This window comes from Monodon monoceros, unplaced genomic scaffold, assembly GCF_005190385.1.
Source record: "Monodon monoceros isolate NGI ecotype Baffin Bay Population unplaced genomic scaffold, NGI_Narwhal_1 Super_Scaffold_18, whole genome shotgun sequence".
Classification (NCBI taxonomy): domain Eukaryota; kingdom Metazoa; phylum Chordata; class Mammalia; order Artiodactyla; family Monodontidae; genus Monodon; species Monodon monoceros.
Window position 1 is genome coordinate 137699436 of NW_021703774.1, and position 24163 is coordinate 137723598.

General features: G+C 36.4%; 1 protein-coding gene across 3 annotated transcripts in view; it reads right to left on the reverse strand.

Annotated features, from left to right (window-relative positions):
- Positions 1-24163, reverse strand: part of ZFYVE9 (zinc finger FYVE-type containing 9) — a 185176-nt gene that overhangs the window by 67712 nt on the left and 93301 nt on the right. For 2 of the 3 annotated variants that reach the window (XM_029227518.1, XM_029227520.1), the window contains exons 5-9: positions 14844-14943; positions 12219-12395; positions 10464-10633; positions 4410-4530; positions 174-296 (exon numbers count right to left, since the gene is read on the reverse strand). In XM_029227518.1, coding sequence (XP_029083351.1) covers positions 174-296; positions 4410-4530; positions 10464-10633; positions 12219-12395; positions 14844-14943 — 691 coding nt within the window. The remainder of the gene's footprint in view (positions 1-173; positions 297-4409; positions 4531-10463; positions 10634-12218; positions 12396-14843; positions 14944-24163) is intronic. The other variant, XM_029227521.1, reaches the window with a different exon arrangement.

The window sequence follows — 24163 nt, forward strand, 5'->3', positions numbered from 1 at the left end:
GCAAGTCTCAATCAGTCCAACAGTTGTCCTTGGGGATATACAATTTTATACAAACCAACTTCTTCCGTACCCAGTTTTCATTAAGATGTGGCTCTACATAAAAATACTTGCGTGTAATGAATTTAATGACTCAGTATCTCATTTTAATTTCAAAAAACAAATTTCCAACTTACAATTTACAATTTTAACCATTGACAACAAATTTGCATTTAAAACAAATACAAGTGGGTCAGGGCCACCATCCTCCAATTGCTGCATTACTGAAATCTGTGATGGTTTCTCTTCTACAGCATAGTCTGTAAGGGGAGAAAACAATGTAAGCCATTGGTTAAAGAGACAAATCAAGACAGAAATCTGTTGGAGGAATGGCCTCATTATTCACAGGAAAGAGATAAGCAATTGATTTGTACACAGGTTTCACAGGGTGAACACAGGTTTATATCTGCTATCCGAGTGGCATATTAATAGTGCCCCTTTCACTCTTAAAAGTGCTCTAGTCCAGTTTGGATGATAACATGGTTATCCTATGTATAGACTTCTCCATGCAATGGTTTAGGCCACAGTCTAAAAACAACCCTTTGATCTAACAAAAATCCTCCAACTATCATAATAAGAATTTCACATATTACATGTTCTAAGACCAACATTTAAAATAATCCATTATATACAAGTAAGTGATAATACACTAGTTACCTCTAGAAAGGATGTCTAGGGGTTGAAGCAGAAGGGAATCCTACTTTTTACTCTATATGCTTTTGTACTGTTGAGATTTTTTACCATTAAAAAAAATCAAACTTTAAAAAATGCACCCAGACAATAAAAGTATCATAAGCGACTGGTTTTATGAAACAATTCCTCTAAGTCAAGAAAGAGTTCAGTACAAAATAACACCATTTCCCACTGACCAACAGAAACCAAAATGTATTTTGGAAATGTATACACTATCAATGAAAATATTTACTGAAAAGAGAAATACTAAGTGACTTTCAAAAATTTTTTTTAATTAAGTTTTTCCACTGGAATACAAAACAGCAAAATTCTGGTTAAGACATAGTAATATGATTTAAGAAAGTGAATATACAATAGATAACTAGTTGCTGCTTCTTGGTAGGAGAGGTTTTGACAATTAGATTTAATGGATGTGACTTTTAATGAAAATGGAACCCTGAAATCTTATTTTAACAGCAGAGTAGGCCAATTTAATTTCTTATTAATTTAAGATTTATTAAAATAACCCAAATTTGAAACCTAAGTAGCAAATTTACTTACAAAAGAATATTTTTAGAGGGTCCTAGTAAAGGAGCAAAGGCATTATACAATCAAAAGAATGCTTAACTTTATGTGAAAGTTCATTGAACTATCTGAGGCGCAAGCTGCATTTGACAGTATGATTATTCAGCAAACACTACTGAGAGCCTAATATAGGCCCAGCTCCATGCTAGGAGCAGAAGACACAAACATGAATTCAGACTGAAGGGATTCATGGTCTATAGAGAATAAAGAATCAGACCTATAAATATCTAAATTACAATGAAAAATGTGTTAATATAGTAACAGTCTATAAGAATTTCTATTTGAACAGAAATGAGGATGTAAAACACTACTACAAAGACAGCCGAGGTAGGATTCAGAGAAGTTTTCCATTAATATGGATTTTGAAAGGTTGAGGAGTTATTCAAGGAGTCTAGCATACAGAAGGGCATTCTACTCTAGACAGAGGAAAGGCTAAAAAAATATTAATTACATGCCTACTTTGTACCAATTTTCTTGCTATGTACTTTCAGGTATGACATCTGATTTATTATTCATAATGACTCTTAATTAGCTATAGTTACCTAATTTTTAAAAAAAAATCTAGGAAAAATATTCAGAGAGGATAAATGACTTGCCCACTGGATCATACAGCTGGAATGGACTGTTACCAGATTAAAACTCAGGCTGGTCCAGCTCTGAAGTCCATTCTCTTCCCACTATTCCACAGCATAAGAAAAAGCATGGAAGTATGAAATGTGAATATTCAGAAAACAGTAAATAACCTGTAGCATGCCTGTAAAGTACCGGGGTGTTGGCTGGAAATAAAATTAGATAAGTTGAGATAAGGTTACAAGGAACACTGTATGCCAAGGTAAGTAATTTATACGGAAGGCACTGGGAACCCATTGAATTCTAAGCAAGAACAATCTATGATAATACCTACGTTTAAAAAGATAACTGGGCCTAATCAAACTTATAAGCTTTTGCACTGCAAAGGAAACCATAAACAAAACAAAAAGAAAACCTACGGACTGGGAGAAAATATTTGCAAATGATGCAACCGACAAGGGCTTAATTTCCAAAATATACAAACAGCTCATAACAGCTTAATATCAAAAAAATAACCTAATCAAAAATGGGCAGAAGACCTAAGGAGACATTTCTCCAAAGACATACAGATGGCCAACAGGCACATGAAAAGATGCTCAACATCACTAGTTATTAGAGAAATGCAAACCAAAACCACAATGAGGTACCACCTCACACCAGTCAGAATGGCCATCATTAAAAAGTCTATGAATAACAAATGCTGGAGAGGGTGTGGAAAAAAGGGAACCCTCCTACACTGTTGGTGGGAATGTAAACTGGTGAAGCCACTATGAAGAACAGTATGGAGGTTCCTCAAAAAACTAAAAAAAGAGTTGCCATATGATCCAGCAATCCCACTCCTGGGCATATACCCGGGAAAAACTATAATTTGAAAAGATACATGCACCCCTATGTTCATAGTAGCACTATTTACAATAGCCAAGACATGGAAACAACCTAAGTGTCCATCGATAGACAAATGGATAAAGAAGATGTGGTGTATGTGCGTGTGTGTGTGTATACATACACACACACACACACACACACACAATGGGATATTACTAAGCCATAAAAAAGAATGAAATAATGTTATTTGCAGCTACATGGGTGGACCTAAAGATTATCATACTAAGCCAAGTAAGTCAGAAAGAGAAAGACAAATACCGTATGATATCACTTATATGTGGAATCTAAAATATGACACAAATGAACTTATCTATGAAACAGAAACAGACTCACAGACATAGAAAACAGACTTGTAGTTGCCAGGAGGGAGGAGAGTGCAGGGGAGGGTTGGATTGGGAGTTTGGGACTAGCAGATGCAAACTATTGATATTATATATAGAATGGATAAACGACAGGTCCTATTGTATAGCACAGGGAACTATGTTCAATATCCTGTAACAAACCATGATGGACAATAATATCAAAAAGGATATATATACATGTATAACTGAATCACTTTGCTGTACACCAGAAATTAACACAACATTGTAAATCAACTATACTTCAAAAAAAAAGATAACTGGCACCAATATGTAAGAGTAAATAAAGGAGAGAAAGACTGAAGGCAGGGAGACCAGGTAAAAGACTAGGACAAAACTGAGGAGAGATTATTGATAAACCATCTGGACAAAACTGAGGAGAGATTATTGATGAATCATCTCCTGAAAATGTACTGACTGGATGCTGATCTGGATCTATCAACAAGAAACTTTTGCATAAAGATAAGCATTCTTTTTTTTTTTTTTTAATTTACTTTTTTGCTGCATTGGGTCTTCATTGTTGCACCCGGGCTTTCTCTAGTTGCTGCGAGCGGGGGCTACTCTTTGTTGTGGTGCGCCGGCTTCTCATTGCGATGGCTTCTCTTGTTGCAGAGCATGGGCTCTAGGCACGTGGACTTCAGCAGCTGTGGCTCACGGTCTCTAGAGCGCAGGCTCAGTAGTTGCGGTGCATGGGCTTAGTTGCTCTGCGGCATGTGGGATCTTCCCGGACCAGGGCTCGAACCCGTGTCCCCTGCATTGGCAGGTGGATTCTTAACCACTGCGCCACCAGGGAAGCCCAAGGTAAGCATTCTTTTGACTGATTAGTAACTCTGCTTCTTACCAGGACTCACTAAAAATATTTTTTAACAGAAAATTGCTACTTAAGTTCAGAGCTCTCCACTTATTATATACACATTTCTGAATGTGTACTGTACTTCAAAACAAGAAGTTAAATTAATGTACTGACTGTATCATATGGGCTAATCCTAGAACTATAAGCAACTCTTCAGAGTATTATGTGCTTTGGAATATGAAGAACTGCCAATAAGCTACATTTATACACAGTGGGAATTAAAAATAATATTACACCCTTCCAACATAGGAAATGATAATATAAAAACATAAATATCTTCTCTAAAACAATCAGTAACAGCACCAATGTTTTTCATGGCACTGAGTAGTCACCTTCTTTGTTGGAGAAGAGAAAGGTGATTATCACTTGAATTCTATCTCCTTCCCTTAATTAGAAGGCAACATTTGGCATATATAACTATCTCTGTTTAAACATCTAAGTCCACATACCTCCTTTTACACCAGTGGAGATGAGAATGGGAGGAAGGCCATCTTCAGGAATAAGGTTCATTGCACTGCCAACAGGACTTCCAACCTGAGTTATACTTCCAGAGAATAGAGAAATATCCGTCTAGGAAAAGCAAATAAGCAAAGAGAGCATTACACACAGTTGAAGACTTCTGCAGAATAAACTCAAGACTACAAATGGGAATTTAAGTGAAAATTTCATATTCATACTTTTTGAAAGAGAGCACAAGATACTCATTAACCTGTGGTTTCCCAAGGACTGGGCTTATACTATGAAAATGTTTATAATTGTATAGTTTCTCCTTTTGGCATCATCAAATCATAGTAATGAGAGAAAAGATCTTGTAACATGGATTAAAGCTTCCTTTACCAAGGTTTCTTTTGCCATAAAACAAAAATATTTTTTAAACTTGCAGTGGCAACAGAAAAAAACTTCCAATATTATCTCGTAATTTCTGAACCTTGAGAATTGGGGTGACCGTTGTACAACAATGTGAATGTAATTAAAAATGATTAAAATGGTAAATTTTATATTATGTCTTTTTTACCACAATAAAAATAATTAACTTTGATGAAGGAGTTTTCATTTACTTTGTCATGAAATTAAACTTCAAGTTCATTTTTCTTTTCATTAATATGAAGATCACATTAACTACACTTAATAAAGTATAATGTTGCAAAATACATTGAGTGGGGTTAAATCCACTTAACAATTTAATAGAATATGCTCAAAGATCTATTAAAATGATGCTCTATATTCTTCTTAAGCAAGAAATAGAAGTTTTAAGCACTATTTACAACAGCCAAGGCATGGAAGCAACCTAAGCATCCACTGACAGATGAATGGGTAAAGAAGATGTGGTACGTACACACACACACACACACACACACACACACACACACACACACACACACACACAGAGGAATATTACTCAGCCATAAAAAAGAAGGAAATAATGCCATGTGTAGCAACATGGATGGACCTAGAGATTATCATACTAAGTGAAGTAAGCCAGAAAGAGAAAGACAAATATATCACTTATATGTGGAATCTAAAAAAAAAAGATACAAATGAACTTATTTACAAACAGACTCACAGACTTAGAAAACAAACTTATGGCTACCAAAGGGGAAGGGTGGGGGGTAGGTGATAAATTAGGAGCTTGGAATTAACAGATACACACCAGTTTACATAAAATAGATAAACAACAAGGTCCTACAGTATAGTACATGGAACTATATTCAGTATCTTGTAACAACCTATAAAGGAAAAGAATCTGAAAAAGAATATATATATATATATATATATAAAACGGAATCACTTTGCTGTACACCAGAAATTAATACAACATTGTAAATCAATAATACTTCCATTTTTAAAAAAGAAAGCTTTTAAGAAGTTAAAGGAAAAGCATATAAAAACTTTTTAACATGTTTAGGGACTTCCCTGGTGGCACAGTGGCTGGGACTCTGTGCTCCCAATGCGAGGGGCCCTGGTTTGGTCCCTCACTGGGGGGCTGGGTGCCGCATGCATGCTGCAGCTGGGAGTTTGCATGCCGCAACTAGGGAGCCTGCCAGCCGCAACTGGGGGGCCCACGAGCCGCAGCTGGGGAGCCCGCCTGTCGCAACTAGGACCCGGCACAACCAGATGAATAATAAAATAAGTAAAAAATTTTTTAAATACATAGGATTCTCATTTAAAAAAAAACTGTTTAACATGTATAAAAATGTTTATAGCAGCTTTACTCAAATAGCCAAAGTGTGGAAACAATCCAAATGTCCATTAATAGGAAAATAGATAAATTGTGGTACAGCCATATGATGGAATATTACTCAGAAATAAAAATAGTTACTTTTGATGCACACAACACAGATAAATCTCATTAAGTATTTTTAAAATAAATTTATTTATTTATTGGCTGCATTGGGTCTTCGTTGCTGCGCGCGGGCTTTCTCTAGTTGCGATGAGCAGGAGCTACTCTTTGTTGCAGTGCGCAGGCTTCTCATTGCAGTGGCTTCTCTGTGTTGTGGAGCATGAACTCTAGGCACTCGGGCTTTAGTAGCTGTGGCTCACAGGCTCTAGAGCGCAGGCTCAGTAGTTGTGGCGCTCAGGCTTAGCTGCTCTGCGGCATGTGGGATCTTTCCGGACCAGGGCTCAAACCCGTGTCCCCTGCGTTGGCAGGCAGATTCTTAACCACTGTGCCACCAGGCAAGTACCTCATTAAGTATTAGAGTTTAAGAAGCTAGACACAAAACATTATATATTTTTCCATTTATATGAAATTTAAAAACAGGCAAAACTAATCTATGGTGATACAAGTCCGAATAATGGTTACCTTGGGGGAAAGGGGGCAGGTATTGACAGAAAAAGGGCATGAAGGAAACTTCTATAGTGATAGAAATGTTCTGTGTATCTTTATCTAGGTGGTGGTTACACGGGTGTGTGTCTCTATATGTATATATAGAGACACACACACATATATGTATGTATGTTCATCATGTGTTTCCTAAGTACTTTGCTATATATATTTTATACTTGAATAAAAATTAAAACTATTTAAAAAAATGCCTATGTCTTATATTTTTGTCTATACCGTCTATAATTTAGGACTGTAAGTTTTTAGTGGGTTTTTGCTAAAATTTTTGCAGTGTTCTCAGTACATCGTCCTATTAGGAAATGTGGAAAATTGTATTGGCTAAACATTACTGATTTGAAGTAAATCAATAAAGTTAGATTTAGAATAAGAAATAAAGTAACCTATTCTAACTTGCTATTTAGTGATGCAAAAATCTACCTTTTGATATTGTAAGAAGTGGTCATCTGGCTTCTACTTAAATATCATCTATGAAAAGAAGTTGTTTCATTTACTGAGCACCTTTTAAGTGCCAGGCACTCTATTATTAGGTCATAAAGATGAGAAAAATATATTCAACTCTGGCCCTAAAGAATTTGTTTTCCCTCATTTTACCAGATAAATATTAAAATAAAGTGTTGAACAATGTGAGAGCACAGAAATAAAATAACTAACTTGTTTGTTTCTCTTAAACTGACCTGAACTTTGTTTCCTTATAATAGTAATTCACTAGAGCTTCCTCATTCATTCAAAACATTTATGCTTTAAGAACCTATCATAGGGGCTTCCCTGGTGGTGCAGTGGTTAAGAATCCGCCTGCCAATGCAGGGGACACGGGTTCAAGCCCTGGTCCAGGAAGATCCCACATGCCGCGGAGGAACTAAGCCCATGCGCCACAACTACTGAGCCTGCACTCCAGAACCCACGTGCCACAACTACTGAGCCCACACGCCACAACTACTGAAGCCTGTGATCCTAGAGCCCGTGCTCTGCAACAAGAGAAGCCACTGCAATGAGAAGCCTGCGCACGGCAATGAAGAGCAGCCCCCTCTCGCCGCAACTAGAGAAAGCCCATGCACAGCAACGAAGACCCAGCACAGCCCCCCAAAATAAATAAATAAATAAATAAATAAATAAATAAAAAATTTTTAAAAAGAACCTATCATATAATTTAAGAGATGTAAACGAAGTTTTGTAGAAAGAAAAAAGTCATCACTGTATAAACACTATAGTTATAATTGATTTAGGTAAGATTGTCAAAGGACAGTAAAATCAGGGGACTTCCCTGGTGGTCCAGTGGTAAAGAATCTGCCTTACAATGCATGGGACACGGGTTTGATCCCTGGTCAGAGAATTAAGATCCCACATGCCACGGGGCAACTAAGCCTGTGCACCACAACTACTGATCTCATGCGCCTCAACTAGAGAGCCTGTGTGCCGCAAACTACAAAGCCCACATGCCCTGCAGCCCACACGCCACAACTAGAGAGAAGCCCGCGCACCACAACGAAGAGCGCAGGGGCCACAACGAAAGATCCTGCATGCCTCAACGAAGACTGCACGTGTTGCAACTAAGACCTGAAGCAGTCAAAAATAAATAATAAAGAAATCTTTAAAAAGTAGATACATATATATATATATATATATATATATATATAAAGGACAGTAAAATCATTGACTGAAAGATTGTAGGGGAACAGGACACCCAGAGTCTCAAAGTATCACCCCTCACTTTACTTTTTAATTGCAAAGAGGAAAAGCTACTTTTGCAGTGGAGAAACACAGGAGACATCAATTTAACCAATTATCAAACTGATACTTCTTGATGTGTTCCACTAAGAAATGACCATCACTTATGGTAGTATTATTCTTGCCAAAAATATTTAATCTGAAACTAAAATCATGAGGAAAAAACAAGAAAACAGAAAATAAGGACTTTATGCCAAACATGGCCTAAATGCTTCCAAAATGTTAATGATGTGGAAGACAAAAAAGTGGGAGAACTGTTCTAAATTAAAGAAAATCAAAGAAACATGAGAACTAAATGCAGTTGTGATCCTTGATGGTATCCTAATTTTTTAAAAAAGACTTTAATAGAAAAATTTATATATATACACACACACACGTGTATAAATGAAAGAATAAAGAACATCATGGGACAATTGGGGAAATCTGAATATGGACTATATATTTGATAATACATAGAATTATATGTTAAATTTCTTTCTCATATAATTATATTGTACTTACGTAAGAAAATCACTTGTTCTTAGGAAACATGAGCTGAAGTATTAAGTGATAAAGTGCAACTAATCCTCAAATGGTTCCTCAAAAAACAGTGTGCGTGTGTGTGTGTGTGTGTGTGTGTGTAGGGGTAAAGTAAATGTGGCAAAATGGCAACAATTGGTGAATATGGGTGAAGAGTATATGGGGGTTCACTGTACTATTCTTGCAACTCTTCTGTGGATTTGAAATTTTTCCACATAAACAATTGGAGAAAAAAAGAAATTTTCTTGACAAAATCATTGTATAGATTCAAAGAAGAACAAGTCATACAGTTCTGGCTGCTGTCCTCTGCGGCCACATAAAAATCCCCCAAAACAGACTTAGACATATTTAAAGACAGTAACATGGTTTAATGTACCTTCACCAAACAGGAAATTTATCTCTGTATGTCAATAAATCTAATCTTAATAATGCACAATTTCAATTATAACCAAATCCGCAAATTATGTAAATTTCTAGAAAAATATTACTGAACATAAATGTAAATAAACAGTAACCATGAAAACTTCAAAAGTAAAAACTTTATCCAAACTCTGATCCTCTTATTTTAAAAAAAAAGCCAGACACACATACTTAGTTGGAACTAATCACCTTATTATAATCTTGACCACCATATTCAATGAGGCAAACAGCAATAAGAAAGGGACCCACTGTATAAATGATCCTACATGTATACTTTCCAATTATGGTCCTAGGTGGCTCTATTCTTTCACAGACTCAAAAAAATGTAGCTAGTATTTGACCCTTCTGAAAATTAGCCCCTAAACTGTGACCAGTGTATCCTATAGAGACAAAGTAAATGTGACATCACAGCACAAGCTAGTTTCCTTACGTAAATTATGAGTCTACCATCCATTAAGTCAGTGGTTTATTTTTAAGCTTTAGAATCCTTTTTAAAAGTCTTACTTGGAAACACAACAGGCAGACCAGAAAAAAGTAGAGATGCTCGGGTTGAAGACAAAGGAATAGAAGGATTCCTCAGCCACATTCATATTTCCTGGCCCTTCCTCACCACGGCAACTCCCTGGCAGCTACCACAGAACCTGGGGAATATGCTTTGAAAACCAAGGTATCAAGGGACCAGGATTCGCTCTAGCACAGCCTCTAGCTACAGTAGTAGACTGAGCTCACCTGAGAAGAACCTTTATAAGGATCTTTCTCCTGAAAAAACTTCCAAATACAGAACAAACAAGAACAACTGGTTTTGCCACATTTATTTTACCCCTAGACACACACACAAGAATGCACACACACATACACACACATGCACTAAGCTGTATCTGAAGTCTATGGCGTTCCAAAGAAAGGTCAGTCAACTTAGGAAAAGACAAGACAGAGGCAGAACAATGCTGAGTAAAGTAAGTACTCAATTTTAGTTGCTGTTTTGTTTTCTTACCTCTGCTGATAGGGGACTGGTAGTTACTGGCTTGACTGGGTCATGTGACACAGCCAGGGTTCCTGCAGAGGAAGTTCCATTCATGGTTAATTTGGCTGCATCAGCAACTTCTCCATTAGGCAAGATCCCATCAGCAAACCAAACTCGCCTCTGCTCTCTGGGCTGAGCCACTTGAGGAGCCAGAAAAATAAAACAGGTAACACTGTGACATTGATAGGGTTTCTAACATCAAGAAGAGAAGGTCACCAATCTCAGATGTACAAAGAAATCACTATTTAGCATTTTATACTTCTAAATATAATTGTAACTGTATAAAAGTGGTTATAAATTAATAAAAATACACATTTAAATATACTCCTTACTTCTGTAATTTATATGTAAAGATTTAAAACACTTCGCTTTAAAGCATTAAATATGCCTATGATTATGTCACATACTCTGTCCCATATCACTAACAGAGAAACTAGGGAAGGTGTTTGAAGTGCCTAGGAAATAAACTAATAGCCCGGAAAAAATATCTAGAAATAGACATCCACAGCTCCTAAAAGTATGAGGTTTCTGTAGGAATAAAATATCTAGAAAAGTGATATGGTATTTTTAAAAGGCAAAAGATGCCCTGAAGAATGTTGAAGAATTATTAATTAATAAAAGAAGAGTTGGCACAGATATGTAAGAATTGGGAAGCAATCTGACCAGATCTTTGGCTAAAGTGTAACTGAAGAAGAAAAAGACTGATCCGGCAGTGCAGACAGTGAAATGCAGTAGTCTGCATTTTAGTAAAAGGATGGGGAAAAGCTGGAAAACTGAGTCTGACGAAATGATCTCTTTAAATCCAGTTTTGAAAATCAATTCAAACGGCCAAAACAAAGAGAGACCAGGGAAGAACAACAAAAACAGCAAATGAAGTAAAGAGAATAAAGATTTTAAGAACGAAAGCCTGAGCTCAGAAGAGTATGATAATGTCAATAGAAGTTTTTGATCTTCAAAAGGGGAGGGCTATTTTACAAGGGGAAAGGAATATTGCTAGACAAAAAGATACAAAATTAATGAAAGAAGACAGAGTTTAATTATCAGGGGAGACTTCTTGACAGATCATTTTAAGGAAATATTTGTTATTTTTACTATTGATAATCCCCTGAACTTACAAAGTGCCTTTCATCTGACAATATCATAATCATAAAGATATAATAAACTAAAATAAGTTGAGCCTATGATTTTCTACCTATCATATGATATAATCAGAATTAAAGTTCTGGATTTTATAAATGTCTGTGTACCTAACACAGTATTTTCATATTTTTACAGGGACAGATTAAAAATGAAAAGAGAAAATGGCAATATATATTCCAAAAGGCAATACTAGAATGGGCTGGTCAGAAAAAAGAATTCTTATTTTCATCACTTACTAAGTTCCTGCAAAGAACACTAAGGTAGGCATGAGGCTAGGATTTTGCAGGCTGATTTCAAATTCTGTAACTCTTTTCAAACAAAAGCAAAGTAATTACTCCATTCTTAAGTTGGAGAGGGTACTGGCATATTTTTAGAGGTGCCTCCAAAATATCAGGCAACACAATATTCCTCTTTACTTGCCCAGAAATAGTCTCAACACATTTCTCACCTTGTTCTTCCACTTTAAGAACCACCCAAAGGGACTTATCTGCAGTGTGTTAAAGACTTGTGATGTAAAATCACATCAGCACCTTTTCAGAGGAACTTGGTGAGGAAAAAGAGAGAGAATAGCACATGATCCCCTACCTTCTGCTCCAGGGTGCTTTAAAACTCCCACAGGTACCATCACAGTGGGAGGTGGAGAGCTCAGGGCTCCTGAGGCCTGAGCTTGCTGCAAGGGAGGGATAGTAGAACAGTATTCAGCAGGATTGTTAGGGTTAGGGCTCTGGCTTGAGGCACTCATCATGTTCTCCCAGGCTTGAGCTAAAGCAAATACAGACACAATCAATGTGAATGGATTGCAAAATATGGACATCAAGACCTCCACAATACTGGATAAATAATGTAGTTCCTCCTAATTAACACTCATAGTATGTCTCTCTTCCAGCTAGTGAAGGTATTAAGGAGATAGGTGATTTTACTCAATAAAGGAGACCATGTAGTTAAGTAAGCTATTTGGAAGCAACAAATAAGAATTATATGATACTTCTGATATAGACTGATAGCGGATCAGTCTGAGGTTAATGACTAGGCCCCTGGCTTCTTTAAAAGGGACCATATACTCCCTTAAGAGGGAGTAAAACAACATTAAATTTATTAAGGACTTGCAACTGGGATAGCATTTAGACATTTCTGGTGGGTAGGGCAGGTTTAATATTCAATGCATTTTATAAAATTCTGTCAAAAATCAAAATCAGGGGCTAAAATAACATAACTCCACTATATGATATCTTTTGATTCATTTCTAGGTTTTTAGGCTCTTCTTAGTTGAGGTAAAATCTCATTTTAAAAATTCTGAAGCCTAAAGCTCAGGAGAACACATCTCAACATTTCCGTGAATTTTGCTTTTGTGCAATCATTACCCTGTGTAAAAGTATCCATCAAAAACAACCATTTCACATCTTTGGTGTGTCTCAAAAGCACAGGACCCATTTGAACATGAAAATGTGCCAATATCACATAAGTGCCATCAACCAATATAAATGATCACAAATGTGTTAAGGTTCTGTATACTCTATAATTTTACTAACTAAATACTGACATATCAACTATTGTTTTTAAAGTAAATAGGATGAAAGATACTACAGAAATGAAAGATATAAATTTTATCTTCTGGGTTCAGGTAATATCACGTGCCCAGGAATAGAAACCACCCAATTTTTGGAGCATCTTTTTAAAAATCTCATTCTACATCAAAGAATGAACCATAAGATTTTGAATACTTATTGCCTCCAAACTGCAGGACAAAGCTAGAAACAACAGCTATGTTCCTTTGAAAGCACTGGCAGGAAGAGGGAAGGAAGAGAAAAGGAGAAAGGGGAAAAGGGATAGGGAACACTGAAAAGCATCAAATCAAATATTCAGTAAAAGACCAGGCTAAGCCATGCGAGAGGAAAGACGTTGGAAAAACCACAAAAAGTAGATTATTTTAGGATCCCCTTGTTAAGGGCATCCTTGGCTTAATAAAAAGTAAGTATTCCATATGAATCCTCTGCCATTTCCTTCATCTTTAGCTATGCCAAGTTAAAAAAAAAAAAAAAAGCCATCAAGTTGGAAGACCTCAACAAATAAAAGAGGTATCAGGTATTGAAATTAAGCAGCATGCTCTTATCTGTGGATAAATATCCAAAAATGAAATCATCACTGAGTGAAATAACCACCATCTGAAAAATGACCCTTAAGAGTAAAGAGAATGAATTCATATTTGATCAAAATTATAAGAATTCAGAAATGGGAGGAAATTGGGTGGACCATAGGAAATTAGAACAGATCAGATTAAATGACATGCAATAGGTTAATAAGGAAGCAACAGGAAAACATCACTATGAGCAATGCAGACACACAGAGCAGGAGGGGCCTTGAGCAGATAAGTTTCAGCCTCCAGGAGACACATTATCCTGGCACAAGCAGCAGTGGTGTCTAAGTTCAACATTTTGTGTCTATTAGTAACTGTTCTGGCAACTGTACAAAGATGCACTCAAAGAGAAAATACTATACAGCCTAATCAATTTTATTGTATCTCTTTACGAGAATACTCTGGGGGGCGGGGGTTGTCTGTTTGGGGAGTTTTGTTTTAACTAAAATGCCCTTGGATTTATTTCCAGTCCTGCAAAAGGTGAACACTGGATAAGCTATATTTACCTTCTCCTGGCCATATTCTTTTACCACATAAGTAAATTAGAAACTATTACTCTTATGACAAATCTAAGTAGTATTAAGATGATAAGTGACAGAAAAATGCAATTTTCTATTTGATTCGAGATGCTAAAATATTTATTTTTAACAAGATGAGTGAACCAAAGTGTCAATAAGAATGTGTTCCAAATTATTAAGATATTCCCTAGAAAGAGAAAGCTTCCCTTAAAAGGAAAACCTCAGCCCAATTTTAATATTTCATCATCTCAGTGGTCAATAGCCCCCTCCCCACTCCCAGTCCAGTCATTTCACAGGAACATTAACAGCCACAGAGCACCAGATTTCCACAAGAATTTCCTTTTTTCCTGCAAAACTTACCTGACTTTAGCATTTATTCATTAAATTAGGCACAGGAATTCTGAAATGCTAAGGTATTTTAAAATTTTTCAGGTAAAGTTATGACATTTGAGAAGGTGAGCAACTTGTAGAGCAAGGAAGGAAAAAACAGTAGTCTCTTCATTGGAATTCTCTTGTTCCGTCTCAATAACTGTGAATTCAACCTGTTTTAATACTTACCATTCATTAGCACTGAATGGCAGATTACACATACTCTAGCTTCCTTTCTATCCATGTATAACAGTTTACATTTCAAGCTACAGCAGGAAGCACAGAAAACCTGCAGGAAAAAGAATATACTAAATTTACTTAGGATCACAGTATAAAGGAAGTAAACCAATACTGACCAACACTGAGAGACAGGGAACAGTACTAATACAACACTAAAAACTTCAAAGGAAAATGCAACTGAGGAAGCTGGGTAAAAGACCCAATTCAAAAGCAAGAAAGAGATTAACATGTCTGTCAAAAATAAGGAAAGTGAAATTGCTGGCTGAGAACAAAAATCTCAGCCAAGATTACACACCAAATACATAGCAGGGGAAAAATATCTAAGCTGCCCTTAGGCAAAATTCCTGTACACAATATCACATAACATGGGCGTTTAGAACAGTAACATCTGCTATTTCTGTTTGAAGAGGCAATATAGCAGGTGAAATAAACAAAGACTGGGAATTCTGGGCTTTAACTTCTGTTTTTTTTACTGTCCTTATGTGCAGAATAATAATCATACCATCTGCTTTCACTGGTTTGCTATGAAGGCCAGGAAAGATCAAAATACACAACTCAATCATAAAAATATGCACAGCCCCAGCTACAGGGAATCAGAGCAGACAACCAAAAATTGGCCATGCCAATTTCCAGCACCTTATTTCCACTTTCCAGGGTCAGTTCCCGACAATCTCACTTTCTTCTTCCTTCCATACCAGGCAACAAGGATCACCTTAGCTCCCTGTTAAGATTTATCTTCTTGAGAACTCATTAGTGCCTTATCACAGAGAGTTCCATACAGGCAGAAAGGTGTTCCCAGTAGTGTAAATTTTACTAATCCAGTTTTTATGGACAGTATGTATCCTATATCTTACAAAGATGAAACAAGAGATGAGGTCCTATTAAAGACAAAGTGAGAGCAATCATCTCTTCTTCTACTAGATGTAATTAATATACCTAGCTAACATGACTACCAATTTACATTTTTCAGAGGCTTCACATTTTCAAAGTAACTCTGTGATACAGGGAGAACAGGGGATATATTATCCTTATTTTCTATCAGAGGATACTAAATTTGGATGGTTAAAAGACTTGCTCAAGTTCACAGCAAACTGTATGAATACTAGGCACTTTACATACATGTATTATCCTATTCAACCTCATAAATTCTATGAAGGCATTCATTTATAATTAACAGAGTTAAATAAACAAAGGTGAAGTAAAACTGCTCTGTCATACAGCTAGTAAGTTACATAAAACGTCTCCAAAGGCTCTGTTCCTAACCACTATGTAATGGTGTCTCATACTATATTCATGTATCATTTTGAGACTTTGATTTTTCCTTCTCCATCACTATGACCACATCCAGTCAGTCACTACGTCCTGTTGTTCTCTCTCTTAAATGGTTCTCCCCAAATCCCACCTCTTCCTCTCCATCCTATGCTGCTGCCTTTATTCAAGCCTTTATTATATGAGGCCTAGGAGATCATCAAAATCTATTATCTGTTCTCCTAACCTTCAGATGTGTCTGTCCAATTCATCTTTCACACAAATGCCAAATGATAGAACTTCCTAAAAATTAAATTGAATTGTTAATATTGAAATCCTTCAATAACCCTTCTAATCAAGAAGTAAAACCAAGAAGCCTTCATTCACTCATTTATTCCACAAATATTTGAGCTTTATGTACTGGGCACCGGGCTACCCTACTGGGTGTAGCAGTGAACAAAACAGATACGGCCCTTGCTTTTGTGGAATTTACAGTCTACAGAGGTTATAATCTAAAATCAAATAATAATACAAGTGAGTGTAAAATCACTTGCTTCAAAAGAAGTACACGGTAAAATAAGATCATGTAATCTAGGTTTTACCTAGCTTGGCAGGGTCAGGGAAGATTTTATTTAGGAAATGACAGAGATAAAATCTGAAGTATGGGTAAGTTTTCTATGCATAAAATGGTACCAAGGAGAGAGACAAGAGTAAGCAGAAGAAATACCATGTGCCAGGGTGCCATTAGGGTTAGAACATGGCTCTTTCAAGAAACTAAAAAGGGTTAATGTGGCTAGAGACCCTGAGAGTTAAGGGATGCATGGAATAAGATGAGGCTAGACCAAGCAAAGGTTCTCTAGGTTGTATTAACAGTTTTGGTCTTTTTAACAGAGCAATGGGAAATCACTTAAATGTTTTAATCAAAGAAAAAGACATGATCAGATCTGCATGGCTGCAACGTGGGGGAAAAATAGAGGGGAGCAAGAATAAATTTGGGATGGTTCAACATAAAAAATCAATAGAGGGCTTCCCTGGTGGCGCAGTGGTTGGGAATCCACCTGCCAATGCAGGGGACACAGGTTTGATCCTTGGTCTGGGAAGATCCCACATGCCACGGAGCAACTAAGCCCGTGCGCCACAACTACTGAGCCTGCGCTCTAGAGCTCACGAGCCACAACTGCTGAGCCCATGTGCCACAACTACTGAGGTCCACGCGCCTAGAGCCTGTGCTCTGCAACAGGAGAGGCCACTGTAACAGGAAGCCTAAGCACCTCAACAGAGAGTGGCCCCTGCTCGCCGCAGCTGGAGAAAGCCCGCGCGCAGCAATGAAGACCCAACATAGCCAAAGATAAACAAGTAAAATAAATAGATTTTTAAAAAAGAAAAAAAATCAATATAATACACATTAACAGGATGAAGTGGAAAAAACATGTGATCATATCAATTGACGCAGAAAAAGCATTTGACAAAATGCACTCTTTCACAATAAAAACAATAAAAAAAACTAGAAGTAGAAGGAAACTACCACATCATAGTAAAAGCCACATATGAAAAACCCACAGCAAACATCATACTCAAAGGTAAAATACTGAAAGCTTTTCCTCTGAGATCAGGAACAAGGCAAGGATGCCTGCCTTCACCTCTTCTATTCAACATGGTACTGGAAATTCTAGTCAGAGTAATTAGGCAAGAAAAATAATAATAATAAAAGGCATTCGAATTGGAAAGGAAGAAGTAAAATTATCTCTGTTTGCAGATTATGTGATCTTGTATGTGGAAAACCCTAAAGATTCAACAAAAAAATGTGTTAGAACTAATAAATGAATTCAGCAAAGTTGCAGGATACAAAGTCAATAAACAAAAATCAGTTGTATTTCTATACATACTAATAATGAACAATCTAAAAAGGAAATTACAAAAACAATTCCATTTACAATAGCATAAAAAAATAAAATATCACACTGGATAAAATATTTGTGTTATATATAATGGACAAAGGGCTAATATCCATAACATATAAAGAGCTTCAATAAAGTAATAAAAAAAATACAAATACCTCCAAGGAAAAACAGGCAGAGAACTCAGAGAGAAATTCACAGAAAATTAAATAAAATAGCCAATAAATAGATACTAAGTATCACTAGTGACAAAATAAAAACTAAAGAATGAGATATTCTTATTCTATGGTACAGGCAAAGTATTTTTGGTTTTTTTTAAAACTGACATCGTTCAGTGGTGGAGAGGGCTTAGAGGAAAGAGGAACTTTCTCCCATATCCTGCTGATGGTAGCATAAATTGGTAGGCTAATTTAACAATATCTTTAAAATTTTTAAGTGTTCATTTCCTTTGACTCAGTACATGCAATTTAAAAAATTTATCCTACAAAACAACCCACATATGCAAAGAGATGTATACAAGAATTATCTCTGTATACTTTGTAATAGCCGAAAGTTGAAAACAACCTGAATGTTCATCAGGAAGAAGAGGAATGGTTAAACTGCAGTATAACCATAAAACCTAATGCAATTCATGCTGTTAAAAAGAATGAGATAGGGGCTTCACTGGTGGTGCAGTGGTTAAAAATCCGCCTGCCAATGCAGGGGACACAGGTTTGAGCCCTGGTCGGGGAAGATCCCACATGCCGCGGAGCAACTAAGCCCGTGTGCCACACTACTGAGCCTGCGCTCTAGAGCCCACGAGCCACAACTACTGAAGCCCATGCGCCTAGAGCCCCTGCTCTGCAACAAGAGAAGCCACCGCAATGAGAAGCCCGTGCACCGCAACGAAGAGTAGCCCCCGCTCACCACAACTAGAGAAAGCCGGCGCACAGCAACGAAGACCCAACGCAGCCAAAAATAAATTTTAAAAATAAATAAATTTAAAAAATGAGATAGTCTTTATGTACTGACTGTCATGGAAAAGTAACAGTCAAGTTGGGGATGAGAGTTGGATGGAAATAGGGCCTTTTTCTTTCTCCCCTTTTACTTTACATAAATTTTTTAGGTGTTGGATTGGGATCTTTTAACTTTGAGTAGAGCTTCTTCTGTATTAAAAAAAAAATAGAGGAAAAAAGAATATTAATTGGTGCCATGGGTTGAATTGTATCTCCCCCAAATACATAAGAAGTCTTAATGCCTATTACTTCAGAATATGACATCATTTGGCGATAGGGCCTCTACAGAGATATACAAGTTAAGATGAAGTCATTAGGGTGGGATCCTAATCCACGAGGACTGGTGAACTTATAAAATGGGCAATTTGGACACAGCATGCTTACAGGGAGAATACCATGTGAATATAAAGACAACCATCTATAAACCAAGGAGAGAGACACGGAACAGATCTCTTCCTCACAGTCCTCAGAAGAAACCAACCTTATCACCACCTCCATCTCAGCCTTCTAGCCTCTGGAATTGTGACACAATAAATTCCCTTTGTTTAAGCCACCCAGTTAGTAGTATTTTGTTGCAGCAGCCCTAGCAAACTAGCACAGTTGTGAACTTTCAGAAGTAGAGGACTCGTGCTTTGGGAAAATAACCTCAAAAAAGAATGAAAAAACCCCCAAAACAAAGATACCTTTTTAAAAGCACGAGCTAGGGTACAGCAGAATGCAGTTAAACAGAAGGAACCAAGAATACCCATCCTTGCCAATATCCCACAGGCTTATGAACAGTGTTGAGGGAATCCTTTACGCTTCCAATGGGCTTAGAGAAAGACACAGTAGTTAGAAAAGTGGATAACTTGCCAAGGGACTACCTGGAATGGCAAAGAAATGGCAGACAGGCAAAGGTATACATTTCTGTGGGATCACCCATGCCACAGAACTGCATGAAATTGAGTGTAGCATAACAGCACAAAACTACTGGACAGTGCCTATGACTGACATATCAATAGATAGTGTACTACAATATAAAATGAAAGAGAGACCTGGAAACACTGACCCTCATTCTCAAAAAGACAAAGATTATGATATAATAAGACCCTCAGGTCATTAGAATTAGTACCATGGAAAAGATGGACAGAATCTAAGAGATATGAACCGACTTGAGAATAATCCTGGATTTTAAATTACTGGATAATACTGGACTTGCCTAGAAGACCAAGATGAAATTGTCTGCCATGAGCCAGGTCAGTCAGTGTTTCTCAACAAAGGCAGTCTTGACATTTTGGGTGGGCCAATTCTTCACTGGACAGCATTGTCCTGTTTAACACAGGACATTTAGCAGTCCTCGTCCCAGATTACTAAATGCCATTAGTGACCCTAGTCATTATGACCACCAGAAATAACCCACCACATTCCAAACATCATCTAAGTATCTTCCTTAGTTCTCTGAGCTAAAGGCTCAGATGAGTAAAGTCAGTTCTAGAAATAAAGAGAATTATATATTTGTACATGTGAACTTCTTATATTGCTGAAGTATCAGACCATATACCTTCATTACCATAACTAACACAATCTATTGCATTTATTTAACTTATTCTCCATTTTCCCAAACTACAATGTAAACTCCATGGAACAATGAATGAAAGTATTGTTAATACTGATATCACAGTGCCTGAAATAACATAGGTACTCGATAAATGCTTTTGGTTCCTGGATTAGTAAAATGATTGCACAAACGAATATATGAATGGAGAAACAAACATTAATGTGCACTTATCAAGGAAGGGCTATATCATACATGCTCAAATTCACAACTTCAACAGTCACAAACACATTTTAAGCAGTTTATTAATAATAGTGACCTCAAGTCTTATAGGCCAAATGGTTATGAATGACCTTAAATAACAGGATCTGTATGATCCAACTAACTGTAAAGAGACAAATTATGATGATTTATAATACGTATGCTATATAATGTTCCAGCGAAATATTGGTTAAAATGTTCCGTTTGTGTGTAATTTTCTTTAATGTGGCACTTCTGGGTTCCAATCTCAACTTTATCATTCACTAGCCAAATAATTTTATGGGAATAATTTAAAATCTCTGAGGCTCAGTTTTTCCTCATATGTAAAACTGAAATATTAATATCCTCCATGTAAGGTTTTTATGAAGATTAAGTGAGATAACCCATGTAAAATGTAGCACATTATAGGTACTAAATATACGATGGTGCCCTTACATCCCTTTCCTTTTAAAATTTCCCACTCACGGCTTTCCACATAACAAACCCTACTATGAAATTTATGAACAAGCTTCATATTCAGTACCTCTTTTTGTGCCTATTTATACCCCCTTACAGTGTGAATAACACTCCACTGCAATTCTTGAAAATTCAAATCATCAAATGCTCACTTATTTCTTTCCAAATTAGAAAGTAGAAAGAATGATGTCCCAAGTCTTCAAAAAGCCCTGTAATTATGACAGAAATAACTGCCTTGCAAGAATAAAAACCAGGAGAGGAAAGTGCTTGTGACTGACCAATATCCAGCCACTCACAAAGACCAGTGACAGTAATAACTTGTAAAACTTCTTAAGTGCAAAAGAGTACTTTACCCTTGCATATTAACAAATACCAAAATCAATGTAATAAGAACTAAAGCAGTTCAATCAGATTCGAACCCTGCTTCTGTCTAAACACCTGCTGCAACTTTGCTGTTATTAATTGAAAACAATAATTATCAGAGTCATTTTAAGAGTGTATCTGGCTCCAAAGGGTCCCTGACCAAACCTTCAAACTTTATTTCCAAGTGAGGCTATATAAACAGAAAGAGTTGTAAGAAAATAAGATTCAACATAAAACCTTAAACTTGTATGAAGTTATCAGATTCATATCCTTTACTATACTCTGAATTAATTTTTTATATATCCTGTTATTACCTTGTAAATAACACACTTATAATGCATTATAAGAGTAATATGTGGGTTAAAAGTGCTAATTTGTAAAAAGGCAAGCAATTAAAACATATCCCTATTTTTGTAACCATACTCTGGTCATTCTTGATTTTAAAAATTTTTTATTATAGAAATTTTCAATCATATAAAAGTATGCATAACAGCATAACAAAACCCCAAGTGCCCATTACCCAGGTGAGACCGTTATCAAAGTCAATCCTCACCCACTTCTCCCCCATTTAATCATTCTGAAATACATTTCAGGTACCATTTAACCTTTAAATATTTCAATATATAATCTCTGAAACATAGGGACTATTTTAACATAACAAAACCACACACCTTAAAAATGAACAATTTCTTAATATCAAATATCCAAGCAGTATCAACATTTTTAAAAGTCACATATATATTTTTAATAGACTTTATTTTTTAGGGTAGTTTGGGGTTCACAGCAAAATTAAGCTGAAGGTACAGAGATTTTCCATATACCCCCTACCCTGGCTACGTGCCTAGCCTCTGCCATTATCAGCATCCCCCACCAGAATGGTACCTTTTTTACAATCAATCAATCTACACTGATACATCATTATCACCTAAAGTCCATAGTTACATGAGGGTTTACTCTTGGTCTTATACATTCTACGGGTTTGGATAAATGTATAATGACTTTTATGCACCATTATAGTATCATACAGAGTACTTTCACTCCCCTAAATATCTGTGCTCTGCCTATTTATCCTTCCCTCTCCACTAACCCCTGTAAATCACCAATCTTTTTGTCTCCATAGTTTTGCCTTTTCCAGAATGTAATATAGTTGGAATCATACAGTATATAGCCCTTTCGGATTGGCTTCTTTCACTTAATAATATGCATTTAAGATTCCTCCATTTCTTTTTAAGGCTTGATAAGCTCATTTCTTTTTAGCACTGAATATTCCTTTTTCTGGATGTACCACAGTTTATCCATTCTCCTCCTGAAGGACATCTTGGTTCCTTTCAAATTTTGGCAATTGTGAATAAAGCTGCTATAAACATTCACGTACAAGTTTTTGTGTGAACATATAAGTTTTCAACTCATTTATATAAATACCTAGGAGTATGATTGCCAGACTGTATGGTAAGCCTATGTTTCTCTTTGTAGGAAACTGCCAAACTGTCTTCCAAAGTGGCTGTACCATTTTGCATTCCCACCAGCAATAAATGAGAGTTCCTGTTGCTCCACATCCTCACCATCATTTGGTGATGTCAGCATTCTGGATTTTGACCATTCTAATAAGTGTGTAGTAGTACCTCATTGTTGTCTTAATTTGCATTACTCTTATGACGTGGGCAACTATTCATATGCTTATTTGCCATCGTATATCTTCTTTCATGGGGTGTCTGTTAAGGTCTTTGGCCCACTTTTAAATTGAGTTGTTTGTTTTCTTATTGAGTTCTCTGTATATTTTGGATAACACTTCTTTATTGGAAATGTCTTTTGCAAATATTTTTCCCCAGTCTTTGGTTTGTCTTTTCATTCTCTTCACAAATTATTTCACAGAAGTTTTTAATTTTAATGAAGTCCAGCTTATCAATTCTTATCATGGATTGAGCTTTTGGCATCTAAAAACTCATCACCAAATCCAAGGTCATCCAGATTTTCTCCTACATTATCTTCTAGGAGTCTTATATTTTTGCATTTTACATTTAGGTCTGTGATCTATTTTGAGTAAATTTTTGTGTAAGGTGTAAGATCTGCATCTAGACTCAATCTGTTGCATGCAGATGCCCAGTTTGCCCATTGTATTGCCTCTGTTCCTTTGTCAAAGATAAGTCAACTATATTTCTGTGGGCCTTTTCCTAGGATCTCTCTTCTGTTCCACTGATCTGTCTATTCTTTTGCCAATGCCAAACTGTCTTGCTTACTACAGCATTATAGTAAGTCTCGAAGTCTGGTGGTGCCAGTCTTCCAACTTTATTCTTCTTCAATACTGTGTTGCCTACACTGGATTTTTAGTCTCTATATACAAACATTAGATTCAGTTTCTGGATATACACTAAATAACTTGCTGGAATTTTGGTTGGGATTGGGATTGCACTGAATCTATAGATCAATCTATAGAACTGACATCTTGACAATATTGCGTATTCCAATCCATGAACATGGAGTATCTCTCATGAGAGTTCTGTAGTTTTCCTTACA